This window comes from Petromyzon marinus, chromosome 39, assembly GCF_048934315.1.
Source record: "Petromyzon marinus isolate PM22_M1 ecotype Great Lakes invasive population chromosome 39, UKy_Petmar_22M1.pri1.0, whole genome shotgun sequence".
Lineage (NCBI taxonomy): Eukaryota > Metazoa > Chordata > Hyperoartia > Petromyzontiformes > Petromyzontidae > Petromyzon > Petromyzon marinus.
This window is the reverse complement of record NC_133705.1, coordinates 7,776,464-7,797,078: the sequence shown is the minus strand read 5'-3', so window position 1 is coordinate 7,797,078 and position 20,615 is coordinate 7,776,464. Positions and strand designations below refer to the sequence as shown.

The window sequence follows — 20,615 nt, the reverse complement described above, 5'->3', positions numbered from 1 at the left end:
AAACAAACTGCCAAATCGCTGCCCGTGGTGCTAACGTTTTTTAAATAAATAAATACAGACACCGTTTAAAAAAGAAATGCAAACCGCCACTTCTTTCAAATGTTTCTTGTCGTTGGCTTTCACACCTGATGATGGCCGTTTGCGTTATGGTCGAAACGTCGTGAGAATTTTTATTGTTTTATATATATTTTATTATTTTATTGTTTCCCTTCAATGTGACTTTACCGAAAGAGCTAAGAATATGAATCACTGCAGTCACGAAAGCTTTACATCAAAACCCTATTAGTCGTTAGTCATAATAATAGTAATTCCATTTATAATAGCTGGTTTTCATCAAGGATCTCAAAGCGCTATACAGGACAACAGCAGCAGCAGCAGACACTCGGCATAAAAATAATACCATAAATACATTTTAAGAATAATTTGCTAAACGAACTAAAAGTTTAATAAGCGGAAGCGTATAAATAGATTTTAAGGCGCATTAAAAAAAAATGTCCACAGACTGAGAGATCCCTCCGATATCTCATGGAAGAGTGTCCCATAGCCTGGGGGTTACACGGGAAACAGCTCAGTCACCATTCGACCGAAACTTCGACTTATGGGCTTTTGCGACGATATTATCCATAAGAGGGGTTTTTTTTTTGGGTGAGATCGCGAAGCGGGAAGATTTTTCTCCACAACTCTGGCTGTCGCCTGATGAGGCTGGTTGTTGTAAAGGTGTTGCAGTACGAGTAACGAGTTGGCATGTTTTCTTTACGTGACAAACCTTACTAATTGGCTGTGTCGGGTGGTGGAGGGTTTAACGACACATTCATATTTACACGATCGAACACAAATTCTATTATGAATAATGTGATTTTATTTTTTAGAATAAACTGACCTGATGCACAAATTAAAAACTCTCCAGTAGTGTGCAACTGTGTTCATCCAGAACAGACCATAACAACATATAACAATACTCTTTGGTTCTTTCGGTAAAGTCACGTAGGTATAAAATTAAATTAAATCAAATCACGGGCGCAACACAAGCGTCCGTCATCATGTGGGACAACCACAGCAAAAAACAATTGCTGAAGTGGGCAAAAGGGCTGCCGTTATTACGGCAGCCTTTTTTGCCCGTTATTATGGCAGCACTTTTGCCCACTTCAGCAATTGTTTCTTGCTGTGGTTGTCCCACCTGATGACGGACGCTTGTGTTGCGCCCGAAACGTCGTGATTTGATCTAATTTAATTTTATACCTACGTGACTTTACCGAAAGAACCAAAGAGTATGGATCCCTGCAGTCATGAAAACTTCAAACATATAACAACGCAATGCCCGATCCACAAATACGACATTACGGCGATACACTCCGCTGCTCCTAATGCAGTTATCTGGCTTGACCACCTGGATGTGAAATTGGAGTTGTTGCTCTGCATCCACATTAGCTATACGAAATAATTTTTCAGAAACAATGAGTTTATGTAGGAATACCGCTTTGATTACTTTAGGGGTTGTCTATCACTCAAAATATACTAATAGATAACTTAATATGTCAATAAAAACCCTCGTTAATTATGATTTTTTTTTCCGAATGGTCATGTGTATGAAATTCCCCTGCTTTTATTCTATATGCAACCCCCATAAAGCTTCCCTTCCTGCGTAATGTGCTTGCTACATGGAATCAGGAAAACATCACAAATACTCCAATAGCTGTGGGGGGAAAAATGTCAAAACTTGTTAATTTTTGAGTTTGAAAGTTTTTATTTTATTTAAAAACAATAGTACAGCGAGTAAACACTTCTGCTCTCATCTATGGCATGACCAGTCACATGCCTCAAACCGAGCTGATGGAGGAAAAGAAGAACATACCCGTGCAGTATTGCTGTGAATCAAAGTACGAGTATTTCCCTTTGGGGCAAACTAAAAACTAGACCTCGAATTTATTAAAGCTAGTAGCTACATCAGGCAGTTGTTGTATACACAGTATACACGCGGGTGCCCTTTCAACATAGTGGGTTTTTGTTATTTTTCGGATGCCTTGGAGACTGGAAGTTATGAAGCTGAAGATGTATTACTGTACAATCGTTCATGTTCTACTTAGATTTGTTAGCCGATGGTGATTATCATTGGATAGAGGTTCCTGACAAAGTCTTGAGACTGAGTTTTAGTTTCCCTGGATAAAAATACTATTTCCATTAACTTTGACTTTAATGTAGTCTCAAGGCTTAAACTGAAATTAAAGCAGATATTTCAAAGCCATAAATTAGCAGCATGTGGCATATACAAAACAAATAAGCCAGGTGCTCATAAAGGAAAAAAAAACATTGGTAAAGAATCCTAAACAGCAGATTTAGCTGAGCTATATAGCTCTTTATCAGGAGCGACCCGGTCACAAATGATAGCTTAACGAAGTGGCTTCTTCTCATGTGGAAATTTACAGCAGCCAAATACTCTAAACGCCTGTTTCTAAATGTGGAATGAAAAACCGAAGGACCCGGAGAAAAATACTCATGAACATGGGGAGAACATGTAAACTCCAAATTTATATGTGTCAGGGTTGGGATCGAACCCACGACATCCTGTATACCAGGCGAGATGTTAACTATCTCCCCACACACTGGGTGGTACAACGATTTTATAATTTGAGTTGCATCTCTCGAAACCATCAGATGCTAGTGAACATGGAACATTGGACCAATGTTGGTCCAATGTCGAAATTACCCATAAAATTACCTTTCACCTAGCAATTAGGCTCATAGGCAACCGACGCTGCTTACCTGATGTCCAATTTGAATTTGCAAAAGGTACAGCAGATAAGCACATGGCTATCATACCATACAACAGACGTGCCATTTGGGAGGGGTGGGTGCTGGGGTAGGGGGAGCTATCCAATCTCAACAGGCTTCCCACTATATTGAATAAAAGTGGTGAGTCAGGGTCAAGTGGGTTGAGACTGAATGTCAAGCGAGTGTCACCATCACCTCATCCGTAGCGACAGGCTGCCCTCTGGTTTGTACGGAGAGACCTTTCAGTAAAACACACTGACCATGCCACCTTGCTCTGCACTGGCTGGAATGCGGCACACATAACCCCGTCACAGCCGTAAACACGCCGGTTTACACACACATGCAGTCGCCAGCCCCTGCGTGATGATGGCGCTTCCTTGAGAACCCTTAAGGGAGGTTGCGGAAGCCACGGCCGGAGGCAGTTGGTTTGGCGTCGCCTTGTGTCGCCACTGGTGTCCATCAGACATCCGACAAAAATGGAGGAAGAGATTAACTACGATAATAATTTCAACTTGTAATGAGCCGCGCAGTATTTGCTCGCTCTCATACCGAGAGAACAACTCGGTGCCATGAGGAACCACAGAGAAGCAGGTAGACAGCAACCACGAGATGAGCCGGTGCCAACAATTGCCCAAGCTCTGCAATCCTCTATAGAAGAAGGTATTTTCGCCCAATTAACGAGTGTTTACATGTGGCAGGAAACCGTAGCACCCGGAGAAAACCCATATGTGCGGGGGTGAAACACTGTATCCCATACAGATGGTACAGATGGAGTCCAAATATTTGCTGTACTACCTTCTCCTGGCAAACCAGGGTATGACACCTCCTTGATGGCCACAGCGAAGGAGTTTCGCAGTATTTGCTCGGTCCATTAACATTTTCCTATACAATTCTGGATTACATGCATGCACCACTATCGTCTGGGTATGGTATGCAGGTCAGCGTAATATTTTTTGTATGATAATGTGTAATTATCCTCTGATGAAACCAACCAGAATGCGCCCAATCTCGTCATATTTCGGAAGCTAAGCTGAGTTCAATCTCAATCTAGCTTGGTGGATGACCAATTATTTGGTGGGTGACCAAATTTGGCCACAGGCCAAGCTGTTCACAGCTATGTTGTAACGTAGAATGGAAACAATAACAAATAAAACAATAAAATTCTCACGACGTTTCGACTGCAACAAAAGCAATCATCATCAGGTGTGGAAACCACAACAAGAAAATTTGAAAAATTTTCAAATTTGAAAAAAAAAATCAATTTAAATTTTTTCAAATTTTCTTGCTGTGGTTTTCACACCTGATGATGATTTCTTGTGTTGCAGTCGAAACGTCGTGATTATTTTATTGTTTTATATTTTTATTATTTTATTGTTTCCCTTCTACGTGACTTTACCGAAAGAACCAAGAATATGAATCCCTGCAGTCACGAAAGCTTTGAATCAAAAGCTATGTAGTAAATTACCTCCTCTCCTCTCTCCAGGACAACTCTACCTACTCCTAATCAGGTAAGAATTAATTACAAAATGTACACGTGCAGTATTCTTGTGAATTTACTGCCAAACGATGCATCCCCACACCATGCGTGGGAATGCATCGGATTGCAGCATGTTAATCGGTGCGGATTGGTGAAGGCAGGCAGCATAGATGTGGGAGCATAGAAAGTGCAATACAACCATGGATTCTTCTGCAATGTCCTCTGCTGCCCACCATGTAGCCCCCCCCCACCACCCCATTCCACAGTATGACTAGCTACACCATATTTACTCAATAGTGGGGTCAAGTTGGGATACTTCCACCTCTTCCAAGATGTCTGGTCAGCATGGAAGAGTAGGGCAAAACAGCCACTAGAGCAGGGGTCGGCAACCTATGGCTTCCGAGCCAGATGTGGCTCTTTTGATGACTGCATCTGGCTCGCAAATAAATCTCAGCTGACATTTCTTATCATGTTATAAGTCTTATAAGTCTTATCATGTTAATAAATGTCAGCTGAGATTTATTTGTGAGCCAGATGCAGTCATCAAAAGAGCCACATCTGGCTCGCTAGCCATAGGTTGCCGACCCCTGCTCTAGAGGGTCGCCCTAAAGTGAGCCCCTTCTAGTTAAGGCCCATCGCCAATGACTTATTCCATAAATGGGCAAAATTTTCTAAAACTATAATAACTATAAAAATGGAATCCCGTATTATAAGGACGATTTCGAAATGCGATCGGCAAGGCTGCCTGATTCGCGGAACCGCCCATGCGGTAGGTCGCGTGTGCTCGCGCAACTCACCTGGTGAGTAGGCGGTGTCGGTGAAGAGCGCGACACGTGAGCATGGGGCCACGTGGAGGCCCTGCCTCAGCTTGAGACACATGAAGGAGAAGGTGAAGACTGCGAGCAGCAGGGATAGGCAGGCGATAAGGATCACCATGCTGTGACCTGCCGGCAAGCGTCATCGTTATCATCATTTATGGTTTGATACTGTACCTCACATGAGTACAAATTAAACGATTTACTCTTTCTATTTTACCAGGAAAGGCCCACTGAGCTATATAGCTCTTATTCAGAAGTCACCTAGCCACAAATGATAGCCCAATGAAGTGGCTTATCACGTGTAAATTTATAGCAGCAAAATACTCTAAATGTATGTTAATAAATGTGGAGGGAGAAACTGGAGGACCCAGAAAAAAATACCGGTGTAATTAACTTACATTAACACATTCTGAAGCACCTATGGAATTAAGAAGCACAATTGAATAGGTAGTAGCACGTGAACTTAAGATGAGCAAAAACGTTTCCAAGACAACCAATGACATTGTGTACAATGGAGTGTATAATTAACTACGCATAGACACAATACGTTGACATGCAGTGGCACACAATTACAGGCAGCTTCACTGATAATGGTGGCACTCAAGATACTTGCTTTATACTTGCCAAGAACCAAATTTACTAAATTTAAAAACGATCCACAAATTACCCAATTGGAATTATACATGGCAATCATCGTCATCTACTGGCAGACAGACTTATGCCCCAGGGTCACCCTTGCAAATGAGACTATCCTGGTCTCTTGATTTCTCATCTGGTTAAACAAAATAAACTTGACTAAATACACTCATGCCTTCATAAAACACCACAACATTTAAACAAAACATCTGTGAGAATGCATTGGCAATAGTGTCAACACAGAATCGCAGACTGATTAAGAAGGAGATATTCGTTTTATGTGTGGTAGTCTTTAAATATTGGTAGTGTATACACAAGCAGCCTCACCATCTTCATGGCTCTCTGTAGTAGGGCCCAGGTGACTCGTAGCTGTAAGCCACAGATAAGGAAGATTTACACTCATATCAGATTCATGTTATGTTTCAAGTTCAAGTTTATTTTGTTTAAACAGTTGAGAACTCAAGAGAAGAGTGTGAGTCTCAAAAGCTAACAAAAAAATCAGAACAAGAACAACTTCATCACACAACCAATTGCAATATTGCAAATATATTTCCCTGCAGTGCAAATCGGTGTGGGCAAATAACCTCCAGTTTTAACATTCCACAAATTACAAAACGAAGCTACAGAAACATTCAAGATTAAACAGATATAGGGTGACCATGCTACTAATTTGTGCTCAGATGCAGGGGTCCGATGGTGGTACTAAGCATAAGTTAACTAAGCGAATACTTTGGGACCAAAGCTGCATGAGGAATCCTGTATTTATGGAAAAAAAATATTGGCAAACCAAATATTAGCTCGAATTCATATCCTAATAAACAAAAAAGTATCATTCATCTTTCTCGCGCCTATCCTGTCTCTATTTCTCATCTGTCATCCAACCCCATATTTGTCTTTTGTCTAGAACCCTCATTTCACTCCGTCTGTCTCATCTGTTTATCAAATCTGTCATCTACATCTTTTCCATCATCTCACAAAGGAGTTTATATCATTGTTTTACCCTTTGGCTAACACCACCGCAACTCAACGTTGAAACAATTTTCCCCCTTACAGTGCAATCACGATTCACAGTCTAATGCTGGACACTTCGGTGAGGATGAAAGGCACGTGCGGAAGAATGTAACTGGCTGAGAAGGGTCCTGGAAGTATCGAGACTACAAAAACCAAGCCAAGGGACCATAAAGGATAACACCTCAGCCAGCAGCAGACTTTGATGCAAAAGATACATCGACACAAGATTTCTTTGGTTCGGACAGGTAAACAGAATTGAGGCCAACAAATGACCACCATCAGTGACTTTGCACTGCTGTGTGGGAAGAGCAAGAGATAATGGTTATCCACATAAATACGTGAATCAGACGGTGTAGAGGAGGGCTTGTAGTGTAAGCCAAAGAAACGCACTGGATGTAACCGTTACTGACCAAATATCGCAATGCTGAAAAATTACCTGCAAATTACTCAAATGGGATTACACAAAGCAGCAGCAACATCACCCAATATTACGAAAACCTGGAAGGCCCCTACTTAAAAAGGGCATTGAGACCCATTGGGGTGTTCCGGGGGGACATGAGCAGAGTAATATAATTAATAATACATGAGAGAGAAACAGTCATCTTGCTTACTTTGAAGTGTCTACTACCCACACCTACTTGACCCAATGTATGAATGTTTGCATGTTTAATAGCAATACATTCTGGACAAACTGGTTTTCTGGTCTTGCTACGCTTAAGGGGAGATACTGTGATAATGTCACTTGTTTGGTGACATCACATCCCAATTAACGCATGTCTCAACTTTATTCCCACCGTGTTAAAAATAGCATCACTTGGCAACTTTCCAATGTTTTACTGTGGGAAAACTAGTGCCTTGGTATAGCGATACATTCTAGTCTATGTCAGCACGCTTGACGTACAACATACAAAAACAAGTGGAAATTGACGCTATTTTAAATATTTGTTCATAACTAGCTTTTCTCATTTGCCATGTGCCTTAGTCTTACATTTATCACTCACCTGACACTTCAAACTCGTGTGACACTCACCCAACACTCATCAGACAACTCACCATTCACGTGACACAACTCGCCAGAAATTCACCTGACACTCGCCTAGCACTCATCCACCACTTATCAAACACTCACTACCTTACACTCACCTCTTACTGCTCACGCACAACTCACACCCACGAGACACTCACATCTCATATTGTAGCGGGGTAAATGTGGATATTCTTTCCTCTGTCCAGCGTCCACCACTCACCTCACCCTTACCAAATTCACACCTCACACTCGCTTGACTCTCACTATTTACAAGAGACTCACCACTTACCTGACACTCACCGCTCACCCACGATGATGTGCTAATGAGCCCGGTTTGTCGTGGAGTACTACACGTTGTGTTGACCGTTTGTGAGTACCCACCTGACTCCTGTAGGCTGACGGTTGTCATGTTTTGAGCATCCACCAGGCAGGGCGGCCGTCCTGTCGCCAGCAACCCAACCACAGCCATCGCGAGCCACATTCCAGCAGCCATCCCGTGTACAACCTGCCATCGTGCATGTGCAGATTTAATTAACTTAAACCAGGGAGGATGTAACATTTTGTGGAAAGGTAAAATGTAGCCCTCAAATTGGCTCCTCATGCCACTGCTGGCAGACGGGTCTCCGCTAGACAGAGCTGTAGAGAGCACCTCTAGAGGGTATTAGGCCTACTCTTCCACAATGGATTACATTTCTTGACAGAGGTGGGAGTAACCACACTTTACCACGGCACACGCGACCTGCCGATCAATAATACGTTCTGTCCGCGTACAGTTTTAATTGTAGCTATGCATCTGTGTGGAGGTTTGAATGTGTCTCCTTGGATGTGTGGTGGGTTTTCTCTGGGTACTGGTTTCATCCCACATGAAGCCAACTTCTCATGAATGTAAATGGTCAAACGTCCTATTACAGAAACCGTCTCCATCTGACAAATACTTTTGTGACTTGACGAGACTTGATTGGGTAAATAAAGCACAAATTCAGTCAAGGGAAAGTCGAGATTTGGAAGGAAGCCTGCATTTCAGAATCCCAATATTAATTTATAATGGAGGAATCCGATGAGCGATTAAGTTATATTTTTCACAGTGGTGAGGGTGGCACATTTCATGTGACCATCAAGCAGTGGTGATGCTGGCTCATTGGGGGCCCCAAGGAGAACTTATTTTTTGGGGCCACCCGGTTTAATTTATAAAATCGAAGAGATATGATTGGAGAGATATAGATTTAGTGAGAAGAAGCAGTGAGACGATCGAAGCCAGATGCAGACAGGATTGAGATGAGAGAGAATAATTGGCTTGTTTTGCATGTTATGGCCGTGATTTGAATTTGAGCTGATATTTGACACATCCCTTTAAAAAAAAAAATGAAATTTGAGTACCCTAAACCCCTTGGGGCTCTAAACGTTTGTTGATTGGTTAGATCTTGACTGAAAGCTTTCGTGAATGCAGGAATTCATATTCTTGGGTCTTTTGATAAAGTCATGTCGATAGGTGAAAGAAAATAACAAAAAAATAATACTTACCCTCGGGGCTCCTCCAGAAACAACAAAAAACCACTATGTGTGGCCACGTGGAATGTTCGAACGCTCACTGCGGAGGAGAGGCTGCCACTCCTCTGTCGGGAGCTGGACCGGTACCGCCTGGATCTCTGCGGTATTCAGGAGGTCCGGTGAACCGGTTCTGGCTCCTGCCACCATGAGGAGCGGACAGTCCTCTACTCGGGGCAGGAGACTGCCAAACAAGAGGGAGTGGCTCTTCTTCTGAACAAAAGAATGAAGGGGGCGTGGGAGCATGGCGGTGAGATGAGAAGCTGTAAGCCTCAGGCTACTTTAGGCTTGCCTTCCCATCAACCAGAGGCGAGGAGTGGTGGTCGTGGTTACTTATGCCCCCACCGAAGACGAACATCTGTGGAGGCATGCAGGCAAGGCCGATGAGTCAGATGCCTTCTATGAACTCCTGTCACAGGTGCTGGCTAAAGTGGCCCCTCGGGATAGAGTCATCATGTTGGGTGACTTCAATGCCCAAGTTGGTCATGATGCTGACACCTGGTCTGGAGTGATTGGAAGGCATGGGCCAGATCAGCTCAATAACAACGGCAGGAGGCTGCTAGATTTTTGTGCAGCCCATGGGCTTGTAAATGCCAACACACTATTCCGGCATCGGCGCATCCACACATCATGGATGCATGCCGGGTCCAAACAAGAACATCTGCTGGACTACATAGTGACGAAACAACGGATGCGGGCCCATGTCCTTGACACCAGGACCTACCTTGGAGCTGATCTGCTCACTGACCTTTGACTTGTCATCTGTAAGATGCGCCTGCCATTCTTCCACTCCGGTGGTGGGTGTACACCCAGGACCCCATTCAAACCGTTAGTGCCATGGTCGTCGCAGCAAGCTGATGAAAGTTGCAAGCGAGAATTTAATAATTGCTTGTGGCTGGGGTTGGCATCGTCCCCCACTCCTCCTGATGTCAAGGGGAAATGAGCGAGGTTTAGGACTGTGGCTCACGCAGCTGCAATTGCTGTTTTGGGTACGCGGTCCAGACCTTCCCAGAGACCCTGGCTGACAGAGGAGGTGTTCAAGCTGGCTGATAATAAGCGACGGGCCCACTCTCATCGGCTACAGCATCCAACATCAGAGAATGAGGAGGCTTACCGCAGCCTTCGCTCGGAGGTTCGGAGAGCCGTGAAGCTCTGCAAGGATAGGTGGTGGTCGCGGGTTGCTGAGGAGATGGAGTCTGCCTCAATGGCCCGCGATCACAAATCGCTCTTTAACTCCATCAAAAAAGTAACCTGCAGCGCCACACCTATTACCATCATTAGGGGAAAGAAAGCTAACCCCCCTTTTCCTGATGACGACCGCTTGTGATGCGATCGAAACGTTGTAGTTTTTTGTTATTTTTTTATTATTTTCTTTGAACCTATCTACGTGACTTTACCGAAAGACCCGATAATTTGATTGATTAGCTTATAACTAGCACCAGCGCTGCCATGCAGTCTGAAGAAAAAGAAATACGGCTCCAAAATCAGGCATTCATTTAGAACAAAATAAAAAAAACCGACCTGGCAAAGGCCGAGTGACTTTTATCTTTGCCAAGTAGAAACATGTCCATTTGCGTGGTAGCCACACCTTTGCCACCCACCCATCTCAAATTTCAATTGTAAAGCAAACATAGGCACTGCAGTACATTACATAATATAACTACACATTGAAACGGTAGTTATTTATTTTTAAACATATTGCCAGGAATGGTAATGCATCAATGTGTACAGTATACAGTACATGATATAAAGGACTAAACTTTATTTTATTTTAAATCCAGGACGGCAATGGCTTTTGCCGCACTGCCCTCTGCTGCCCAAAGTAGACGTGCAGCCTACCTTATTATTACAGACCAATTCAACACCTTATGGGTTAGGGGGCGTCCATAAATGACGTCACGCACCTAGGGGGAGGGGGAGTCAGACATTTGTGACGATGTGTGACGAGGGGGGGTGTTTGAGAAATGTGACGTCACATCAAAATGCGCAACTTTAAATAAATATAGACAACACGTTTTACTTAATAAAAGTTTTCTCCTACAACATCAGAGTGCAGCGCAACGTTAAATACGCACTACAATGACAATAGTTTAAAGCGATTTGAAGCATGTTTTATTTTGGGGGGGGGGGGGGGTTGGCAGAGCTTTGTGACGTCATACTTGAGGGGGGGGGGTCTGACTTTTTATGACGCCGTGTGACTAAGGGAGGGAGGGGGTCAAAAATCGTCAAAAAATAGCGTGACGTCATTTATGGCCGGCCCCTTACCCCGTGCCCTCACACATCACGTTGATCCTACAAAGTCCCATCACAAGGGAGAAACACAAACGAATAGACAACAAAAACACCATTGTTTTGCCCATATTTAAACGGCTGTACACCGTATGGACCTGAAAACTCAATTTCCCTTTACAAGAATACGGGTAAACCGTATGGGTTGACACGTTATGTGCACTGTCCAGGCTCAACACAGCTTAACTTCCGAGACCTTAGGAGAATGAGTACATTTTACAAAAGTGATTTATGTCATAGGCAATGACCCAACCTCAAATGAGACCCAAACAGATGGCAACTCCGACCGTAGATATTCCTCGAAGCCAATTGGTATAAACCACCAACCGCATCCGAACAACGAAAATAGCCGATGTGCACACCTTCCTTCCTACATTTAAAATTCAAGAGAAGCCACAGTCGTGTGATTGTGGCCATGTAATTCAAACTTGTGGACCGTGGAGTAAAACCACTGTTAAGTTTATGCTCACTCGATGGAGGAATAGTAAAATGATATAAAACTCTCTCCTCAAGCACTCTCGTTGCGAGCAAATCTTGACATTGGCATTGAGCTCCTGAACATTTTGCCATACGCAACGATTGAAGAGTCAATGCAAACGGGAAGCACAAAACGGCTGTAGAACTCTAAGAGTAAAAAGGTGCAAATTTAAAGTGTCCTGCATTGGTGTTGCATGTGACAAATGTAGCTTTCGATTTAAAGCTTTCGTGACTGCAATGATTCATCCTCTTTGGTTCTTTCGGTAAAGTCACGTAGAATGATGAAGGCCGCTTGTGTTGTGGCCGAAACGTCGTGAGAATAGTATTGTGTTATTTTATTTTATCAATTTATTACTTTATTATCATTCTACGTGACTTTACCGAAAGAACCAAAGAAAATGTAGCTTTGTTTCGATGTGTAACAGGAGGGAAAGTAAACTATCACTCGGAATTAAATATCAGACCTGGATTGAAAGTCAGAACCAACACACCCGTCAATAGCAGTGGCTTTAAAAGAGAAAACAAAAAATGCGACGTTTCGGACAATTACCCTTTTTCGTGACCCACATCGGTTTGAGGTATAAAACTCGCGCTCTGATTGGCTGGACGGTAGCACGTGGTCATCGTGAAAAGTCAAATTTCAAATTGTCTGAACATTTGTGGAGATTTTTTAAAATATATTTCTTCTTCTTCAAAACTGGAGTAATATATCATTATAAATTTGTTATTTTCTTTACGCGGTATCGTAATCATTATGTATATCTCAGTTAATTAGTTGAAAAATAAAACAACTTGGTTATTTTGTATTCTTGGTTCTTTCGGTAAAGTCACGTAGAAGAAAATTTGAAAAAAACCGCCACTTTTTTCAAATGTTCTTGTTGTGGTTTTCACACCTCATGACGATTGCTTGTGTTGCAGTTGAAACGTCATGAGAATTGTATTGTTTTTTTATTTTATTGTTTCCCTTCTACGTGACTTTACCGAAAGAACCAATCATATTAATCCCTGCAGTCACGAAAGCTTTAAATCAAACATTTATATGCAGACTGCTCCGAGGTTACTTTGTCAACAGATGGCAGTGCGAAATATAAAAATAAAGATTGTTGTACTCTACGACATCTATGTTCCCCTGCCTGTAACCCGCACTGACCGGCGCGACGAGGTTTGATCAAATTACCCGCACGACAGTAACACAAACGACGTTTCACAGTAACACAAACGACGTTTCACAGTAACACAAACGACGTTAACAGTAACAAAAACGACGTTTCACAGTAACACAAACGACGTTTCACAGTAACACAAACGACGTTTCACAGTAACACAAACGACGTTTAACAGTAACACAAACGACGTTTAACAGTAACACAAACGACGTTTCACAGTAACACAAACGACGTTTCACAGTAACACAAACGACGTTTCACAGTAACACAAACGACGTTTCACAGTAACACAAACGACGTTTCACAGTAACACAAACGACGTTTCACAGTAACACAAACGACGTTTCACAGTAACACAAACGACGTTAACAGTAACACAAACGACGTTTCACAGTAACACAAACGACGTTTCACAGTAACACAAACGACGTTTCACAGTAACACAAACGACGTTTCACAGTAACACAAACGACGTTTCACAGTAACACAAACGACGTTTCACAGTAACACAAACGACGTTTCACAGTAACACAAACGACGTTTCACAGTAACACAAACGACGTTTCACAGTAACACAAACGACGTTTAACAGTAACACAAACGACGTTTCACAGTAACACAAACGACGTTTCACAGTAACTCAAACGACGTTTAACAGTAACACAAACGACGTTTAACAGTAACACAAACGACGTTTAACAGTAACACAAACGACGTTTCACAGTAACACAAACGACGTTTAACAGTAACACAAACGACGTTTCACAGTAACACAAACGACGTTTAACAGTAACACAAACGACGTTTCACAGTAACACAAACGACGTTTCACAGTAACACAAACGACGTTTCACAGTAACACAAACGACGTTTCACAGTAACACAAACGACGTTTCACAGTAACACAAACGACGTTTCACAGTAACACAAACGACGTTTCACAGTAACACAAACGACGTTTCACAGTAACACAAACGACGTTTCACAGTAACACAAACGACGTTTCACAGTAACACAAACGACGTTTCACAGTAACACAAACGACGTTTCACAGTAACACAAACGACGTTTAGCAGTAACACAAACGACGTTTCACAGTAACACAAACGACGTTTCACAGTAACACAAACGACGTTTCACAGTAACACAAACGATGTTTCACATGAATGTATGAATACAAACCGTGTTGCAAAACTGACATTTGCTTCGTTCTGACCCTGAGACGTTGCGCAACATTTGAAGAATGCCACGGAAGATAGGTGCAGGACAAAACCCAAAAAAATTCTAAGCCTCTTAAGCTTACAGACACACACACACAACCGTAAGGTCAACAGTTGCTGATACAAAAAGGTGACAATGTCACACTCGACCACGGTCAATACGCCACCCGGCTGGCTCTCCAAAGTCGCTATTATCTGCGACGTTCGGTTTGTAAATGTATCCACCTTTGCACGTGAGCTGATTTGGTCGCTTCCATGTACCGTGTCGTTTAGCCTTGACCATTGTCCCTTTCTTCTAGGCCACGGCCGTGTCCTGCCCGCTCATCATTGCGAATGATGTCACGAGCCAGCGTTCTCCAATTTTTTTTTTAAAGAGTGACACATCGCATTAGACAATACCAAGTATGCGGGGTAACGGCGTAATTTTAACTGTCTAGAACAATATATTATTGGTTCTTTCGGTCGGTAAAGTCACGTAGAAGGGAATTTTATTGTTTTATATTTTTATTATTTTATTGTTTCCCTTCTACGTGACTTCAACGAAAGAACCAAGAATATGAATCCCTGCAGTCACGAAAGCTTTAAATCAACATTTTTCCAGAACAAGTTCCATTTCTATCAAACCTCACTCGTTTGTAAAGTGTTGTCTCCATTTGGCCTGAACGCATACCTGCCAACCCCTTATCAGTGCCCTATCTTATTACAGACCAATTCGGACCTTATTGGTCACCTAAAGGCCCTTATAAATCTCAACGTTCATCATACAAAGTCCCATCACAAGGGAGAAACAAACACAGACATTTTTTTCTGGCTGTAATGAAACGGCTGTACTCCGTATGGCCCTAAAAACTCAATTTCCCTGTACAAGAATACGGGTAAACTGTGTGGGTTGATAGGTATGGGAATATCACAAAATATGATGTATATACGTGTAAAAAAACATTCTTAGGACCCAAATACGCAACCATTTTTAAAATACCTTTGTCGATCCACTGCTGGATGAAGGGCCTTCTTCCATGCCGTCTCAATCCAATACCACAATGGCTCATACACGACTCGCCACCGATGTTAGCCGTGGCCGGTTCACGGTGGATGCGCTCCCCATCGCGCCAACGTTCCACCGTCGAAATACGAAAAACGCCAATTCTCGCACAGGCGATTCTATGGGTCTATCTCGGGATCTTTATCATAGATATTGATCGATTAATACATCGTTTGGGCCTTAATACGCAACCAACAATAATAGTGATGTCACACAACCCAGGTATAACTCGACAATGACACCTAGCGCCAACCCTAACCCCGAACTCAACAGCAATCATGAACTGAAAGTATCTGACACAGTACGGCGCTTGACACCAGTGTGGTGAAGCAAGGCCGTAGCCATGGAGTCAACATTGGGGGGGACCAAATCATCCAGGGGGCCTGGGGGTCCCAACCCAGAAAAAAAATCTACATTTGAAAACTAATTTCCTGCCTAAAATATAAAAAAATGCACTAACACATAGGATGGACTTTTTATTTATTTCTTTACAACAATGTCTAATAGTGTATATTGTATTACATTGCTCTGTTTTTACTTTTTTACCATTCTTGTTTCATTGTATGTAATGGCAGAGATTAGGGATTAATAAAGTACAACCATAACCATACTCTTTGGTTCTATTCGGTAAAGTCACGTAGGTAAAAAAATAAAACAACAAAAATCACGACGTTTCGGCCACAACACAAGCGGCCTTCATCAGGTGAAGGGACCAGACTGTCTCGAAGACTGCGCTGGAGTGAAACAGAGCCAAGCTCAGACTGCGACCTTTAAGCTGTGTGAGAGGGATCAAGGTGCCTCGACAAAGGAATTAGCATAAAAAATAGCATTTGATTGGCGGGCTTAGCATGATGAAAGGTGTAGCACAGTGATCGGCACCGGCAGTGCACCAGCCTGTGCTGCGAAAGTTTGGGGTACCACTACTTGAAAAAATATACTGCACTAATGAAAATTAGTTTAATGTTTAGTTCGATTTAGAACATCTTTCAATGGTTGCTTAATTTGAAACCATCTTCTCGGTTGAAATTGTGTCTGTGTTTGTAGATCTGAATTGCCTCGTGAACAAATCCCTGATAAAAACCTGTGGGTTTGCAAAGAACCTTGGTATCGGAGAAAATTATATCGTGATCACCCACAGCGTTGTAACAGTGATCAGCCACGGCAGAAGAATTCGTTCAGAAGAATTCGTTCAGAAGAATTCGTTCTGCCGTGGCTGATCACTGTTACAACGCTGTGGGTGATCACGATATAATTTTCTCCGATACCAAGGTTCTTTGCAAACTCACAGGTTTTTATCAGAGATTTGTTTACGAGGCAATTCAGATCTACAAGCACAGACACAATTTCAACCGAGAAGATGGTTTCAAATTAAGCAACCATTGGAAAGATGTTCTAAATCGAACTAAACATTAAACTAATTTTCATTTGTGCAGTATATTTTTTTTCAAGTAGTGGTACCCCAAACTTTCGCAGCACAGGCGGGTGCACTGCTGGTGCCGATCACTGTGCTACACCTTTCATCATGATAAGTCCGCCAATCAAATGCTAATTTTTACGCTAATTCCTTTGTCAAGGCACCTTAATCCCTCTCACACAGCTTAAAGGTGCACTGCCGCGTGCTACACCTTCCATCATGCTAAGTCCGCCAATCAAATGCAATGTTTTAAATGCTAATTCCTTTGTCGAGGCACCTTAATCCCTCTCACACAGCTTAAAGGTCGTAGTCTGAGCTTGGCTCTGTTTCACTCCAGCGCAGTCTTCGAGACAGGCTGGCCCCTTCACCTGATGAAGGCCGCTTGTGTTGTGGCCGAAACGTCGTGATTTTTGTTGTTTTATTTTTTTACCTACGTGACTTTACCGAATAGAACCAAAGAGTATGGATCCTTGTAGTCACGAAAGCTTCAAATCTAGAATACAACCATAACCACAATCATATAAACATAAATCTATGCATTGTTATATGAAGACACGTCCAGATATTGTGGCCAAGGTTCAGCAAATTATTGTTTTTATTATTTACATAGCATAGCAATTATTTTTTTATAGCAATATATTGGGGGGGACATTATGAGCATATTTGAATATTGGGGGGGATGTGTGTCCCCCCCCCCAATATATATTATAATTACGGCCTTGTGGTGAAGTATGGTCAAACAACCCGCCAGACCGTCATACCCAGCAGTGGCTTGGCGAAGGCGCTGATTGACATTGCCCGTCATTAAGCACCGTGTTGCTAATGACGGGCAGAGAGGAGGGGGGGCTAAATGTCAAACGTGAGCACGGTTAGCCACGTACGGCGCGAAAGAAGTTCAACGTAGAGTACAGGACATACGGAGTAACAACAACAACGACGACGACGTATGGCCAGCACAGTACTTGCGACCCTTTGCAAATCCACTGCTGGATGAAGGGCCCTGCCCCGAAGCTTTGTGTCGGTCATGTGGATCGTTTTTACTGGGGGGTACGTCAACCACGCCGGTGTACACGTGGTAAGAAGCCGGCTTACGGGGAATGCAGGCTGCGGTGAGGCTGCACTACCGTGCTGGACGTTACAGGGCCACCAAACACGAGGAAAGATTTAACACCGCGTCGGTTTCTGTCCGCATGTATACCGTACGTTGGGCCTCTTTTCGCAACCGCACGTAGCCAAAAGCGTGCCGCGAAGAAATTGCGGGAAGGTTTTTTTGTTGTTGTTTCCGTTCACTCTCGGAAGCTGCTAAGCAAGCGGTTCGGTCTGCGATAGCGTTTGGATGGGGCGACCACGGCGTGCCAGAACCAATGCTTGCTTACAAGCCCGATTCATCGCATTGTCCACGCCGGTGGGCAGTTTAAAAAAACAAACCACACCACAACGGATGCATCCAACAATCACAACGTTGGCACTGTACCGTGCTCCCAACATCGATATGGCTTGTGCGCCTTCACGAAACCGGTCAAACAACCCGAACAACCCCACGGACCCAGGGCCCGCGGGCGTGGGGGACATCATCATCATCCAGCAGTAGAATTGACAGCAGGGACGGCTGTAGATGTTGCAGGGTGGTCCAGATGTATTGTGACACTGCCCAATTAATTCACAACCTAGCATTATTTTCCTTTGCAATATACATTTTTGTTTTAAAAAAAAAAACATTGCTTTAAAAAAATTAAGTTGAAGATTACTAAATGGGGTGGTGGAGGGAGGGAGGGGGGGCACAAGACATGTAGGCCACCCTGCACAGTACTGTACGTGTAAGGATCACACCGTACATTAATTGCGAGATACTCACGAAGTTGCGGCGAAGACCATCAACGTTCGGTGGACGTTCCGAATGAAGAAAGAGCGAAACGAATGGCTTAGGGGGGGGGGGGGGGGACTCAGCAGCAACCCTGGCAACGTAGCTTCTATATTTTTTTATTTTCCAAACCGGATTAGAGCAGCCCTTTAATCTTTGTACCCCTGGGACGACAGGATGTGCGACTGTGATAATATTCAGCTGTCACAAAGTGCTGGGCCGCGGTACATTTCTTCCTTACACCCCCTGCCACACTGCAGTTACTATACAACTTGACAATAGTTTAACGTGTGTGTGTGTGTTGGCGAGCGAGTTAAGCCGAATTTGGGTCTTTTCTCACGAGCAGAAACTCCGTGGCGGTCAGAGTTAGGGCCACACCTGGGCCACGTCACTCAAAACACCGCGCGACCCACAGGTATTTACTCCTGGCCATGTCGTGGGCGTGCAGGTCGTGGTGGGAGGTGCTGGTGGTGTGGGGGGTGGAGGTGGTGGTGGTGGGAGGTGCTGGTGGTGTGCGGGGTGGTGGGTGGAGGTGGTGGTGGGAGGTGCTGGTGGTGTGGGGGGTGGTGGGTGGAGGTGGTGGTGGTGGGAGGTGCTGGTGGTGGGTGGGTGTGGAGGTATGGGGGGTGGTGGGTGGAGGTGGTGGTGGTGGTGGGAGGTGGTGGGTGTGGAGGTGTGGGGGGTGGAGGTGGTGGTGGGAGGTGCTGGTGGTGGGTGGGTGTGGAGGTGTGGGGGGTGGAGGAGGGAGGTTCTGGTGGTGGGTGGGTGTGGAGGTATGGGGGGTGGTGGGTGGAGGTGGTGGTGGGAGGTGCTGGTGGTGGGTGTGGAGGTGTGGGGGATGGAGGTGGTGGTGGGAGGTGCTGGTGGTGGGTGGGTGTGGAGGTATGGGGGGTGGTGGTGGGTGGAGGTGGTGGTGGGAGGTGCTGGTGGTGGGTGGGGGTGGAGTTGTGTGGGGTGGTGGGTGGAGGTGGTGGTGGGTGGGTGTGGAGGTGTGGGGGTGGTGGGTGGGTGTGGAGGTGTGGGGGGTGGTGGTGGGTGGAGGTGGGGGGGTAGTGTCGCAGCTGTTCGCGCTACGCTGCGCCACGAACCCGGCGACCCGAGTTCGATTTCCGCTCACGGCCAACACCGCCGGTGACGATTATCTGAACCGGTCCTGGGCGTCTCATAACTCGGCCTCAAATGAGCACCTGGTGCGTTGCGTTAAAAAAAAACAGCGTCACATAGTCACTTTAAGATGTTTTTCTTGTTCGTGTTTTGTGTTTGTTGTGGTTGCACCCGATTCAAGAGCCGAATGGCTCACAGGGCTATACCAAAATAAAGAAAATGAAAATAAAAATAAAGAAAACTGAACCCAACCCCTCGTGTGCCGTGCCGGCCTTTATAGGTGCTCGCTAACAGCACTTGCCCCAACAGTCTGTTCAGGTTATACGGGGGATCTTTGTCTTTGGTGGTGGGGGGGGGGTGACGCAGCGGTTAGCGCACTGCTCTATGAACCCGGCACACCTGAAGACATCACCACCACCACACCCTGTAAAGTCATAGGGGTTGGTTTGACCAATTGTGTACAGGGGTTGGAAAATCCTGAGGCGCATGCGGTTCTCACTAAGGACTGACTCGTGACATTATACGTATTTTAAAATTAAGAACAAACCGTTTCGTACTTGCGTGCATTGCGGCTCTCGAAATATTGAGTTTGTTCCATTGGTTGCCGAGCCCTGGACTAAATACTTCACCGTGCTGGTCAGTGTGAGTTGGTAAAGAGGGTACCCTAGGATTTGTTTAGATAGACGCTTAAGTTGTAACATTCATGTTTTTGTTTTCTCTTTGCACACATTTGCGAAACGAAACTGCAATGACATCTGA

At 44.2% G+C, this 20,615-nt stretch overlaps 1 protein-coding gene across 1 annotated transcript; it reads right to left on the bottom strand.

Annotated features, from left to right (window-relative positions):
* Nucleotides 1–836: 836 nt before the first annotated feature.
* Nucleotides 837–19,210, bottom strand: LOC142930476 (uncharacterized). Its single transcript, XM_076072880.1, has 5 exons — nucleotides 18,747–19,210; nucleotides 8,120–8,243; nucleotides 6,028–6,069; nucleotides 5,044–5,190; nucleotides 837–3,218 (listed from the first exon to the last, which is right to left on the bottom strand). Exons 2-5 carry the CDS (start codon nucleotides 8,229–8,231, stop codon nucleotides 3,157–3,159), a joined length of 363 nt encoding a protein of 120 aa, XP_075928995.1. The 5' UTR covers nucleotides 8,232–8,243; nucleotides 18,747–19,210; the 3' UTR covers nucleotides 837–3,156.
* Nucleotides 19,211–20,615: the final 1,405 nt, after the last annotated feature.

Bases quoted from the DNA above. Each gene is read 5' to 3' on its own strand.
- LOC142930476 (XM_076072880.1), bottom strand. From the start codon at position 8,231: ATGGCTGCTGGAATGTGGCTCGCGATGGCTGTGGTTGGGTTGCTGGCG. The intron at 6,070-8,119 runs GTGGGTACTCAC...TGTGGCTTACAG, and splicing joins CGTCAGCCTACAGGAGTCAG to CTACGAGTCACCTGGGCCCT. The intron at 3,219-5,043 runs GTGAGTTGCGCG...GATGGACACCAG, and splicing joins CGACACCGCCTACTCACCAG to TGGCGACACAAGGCGACGCC.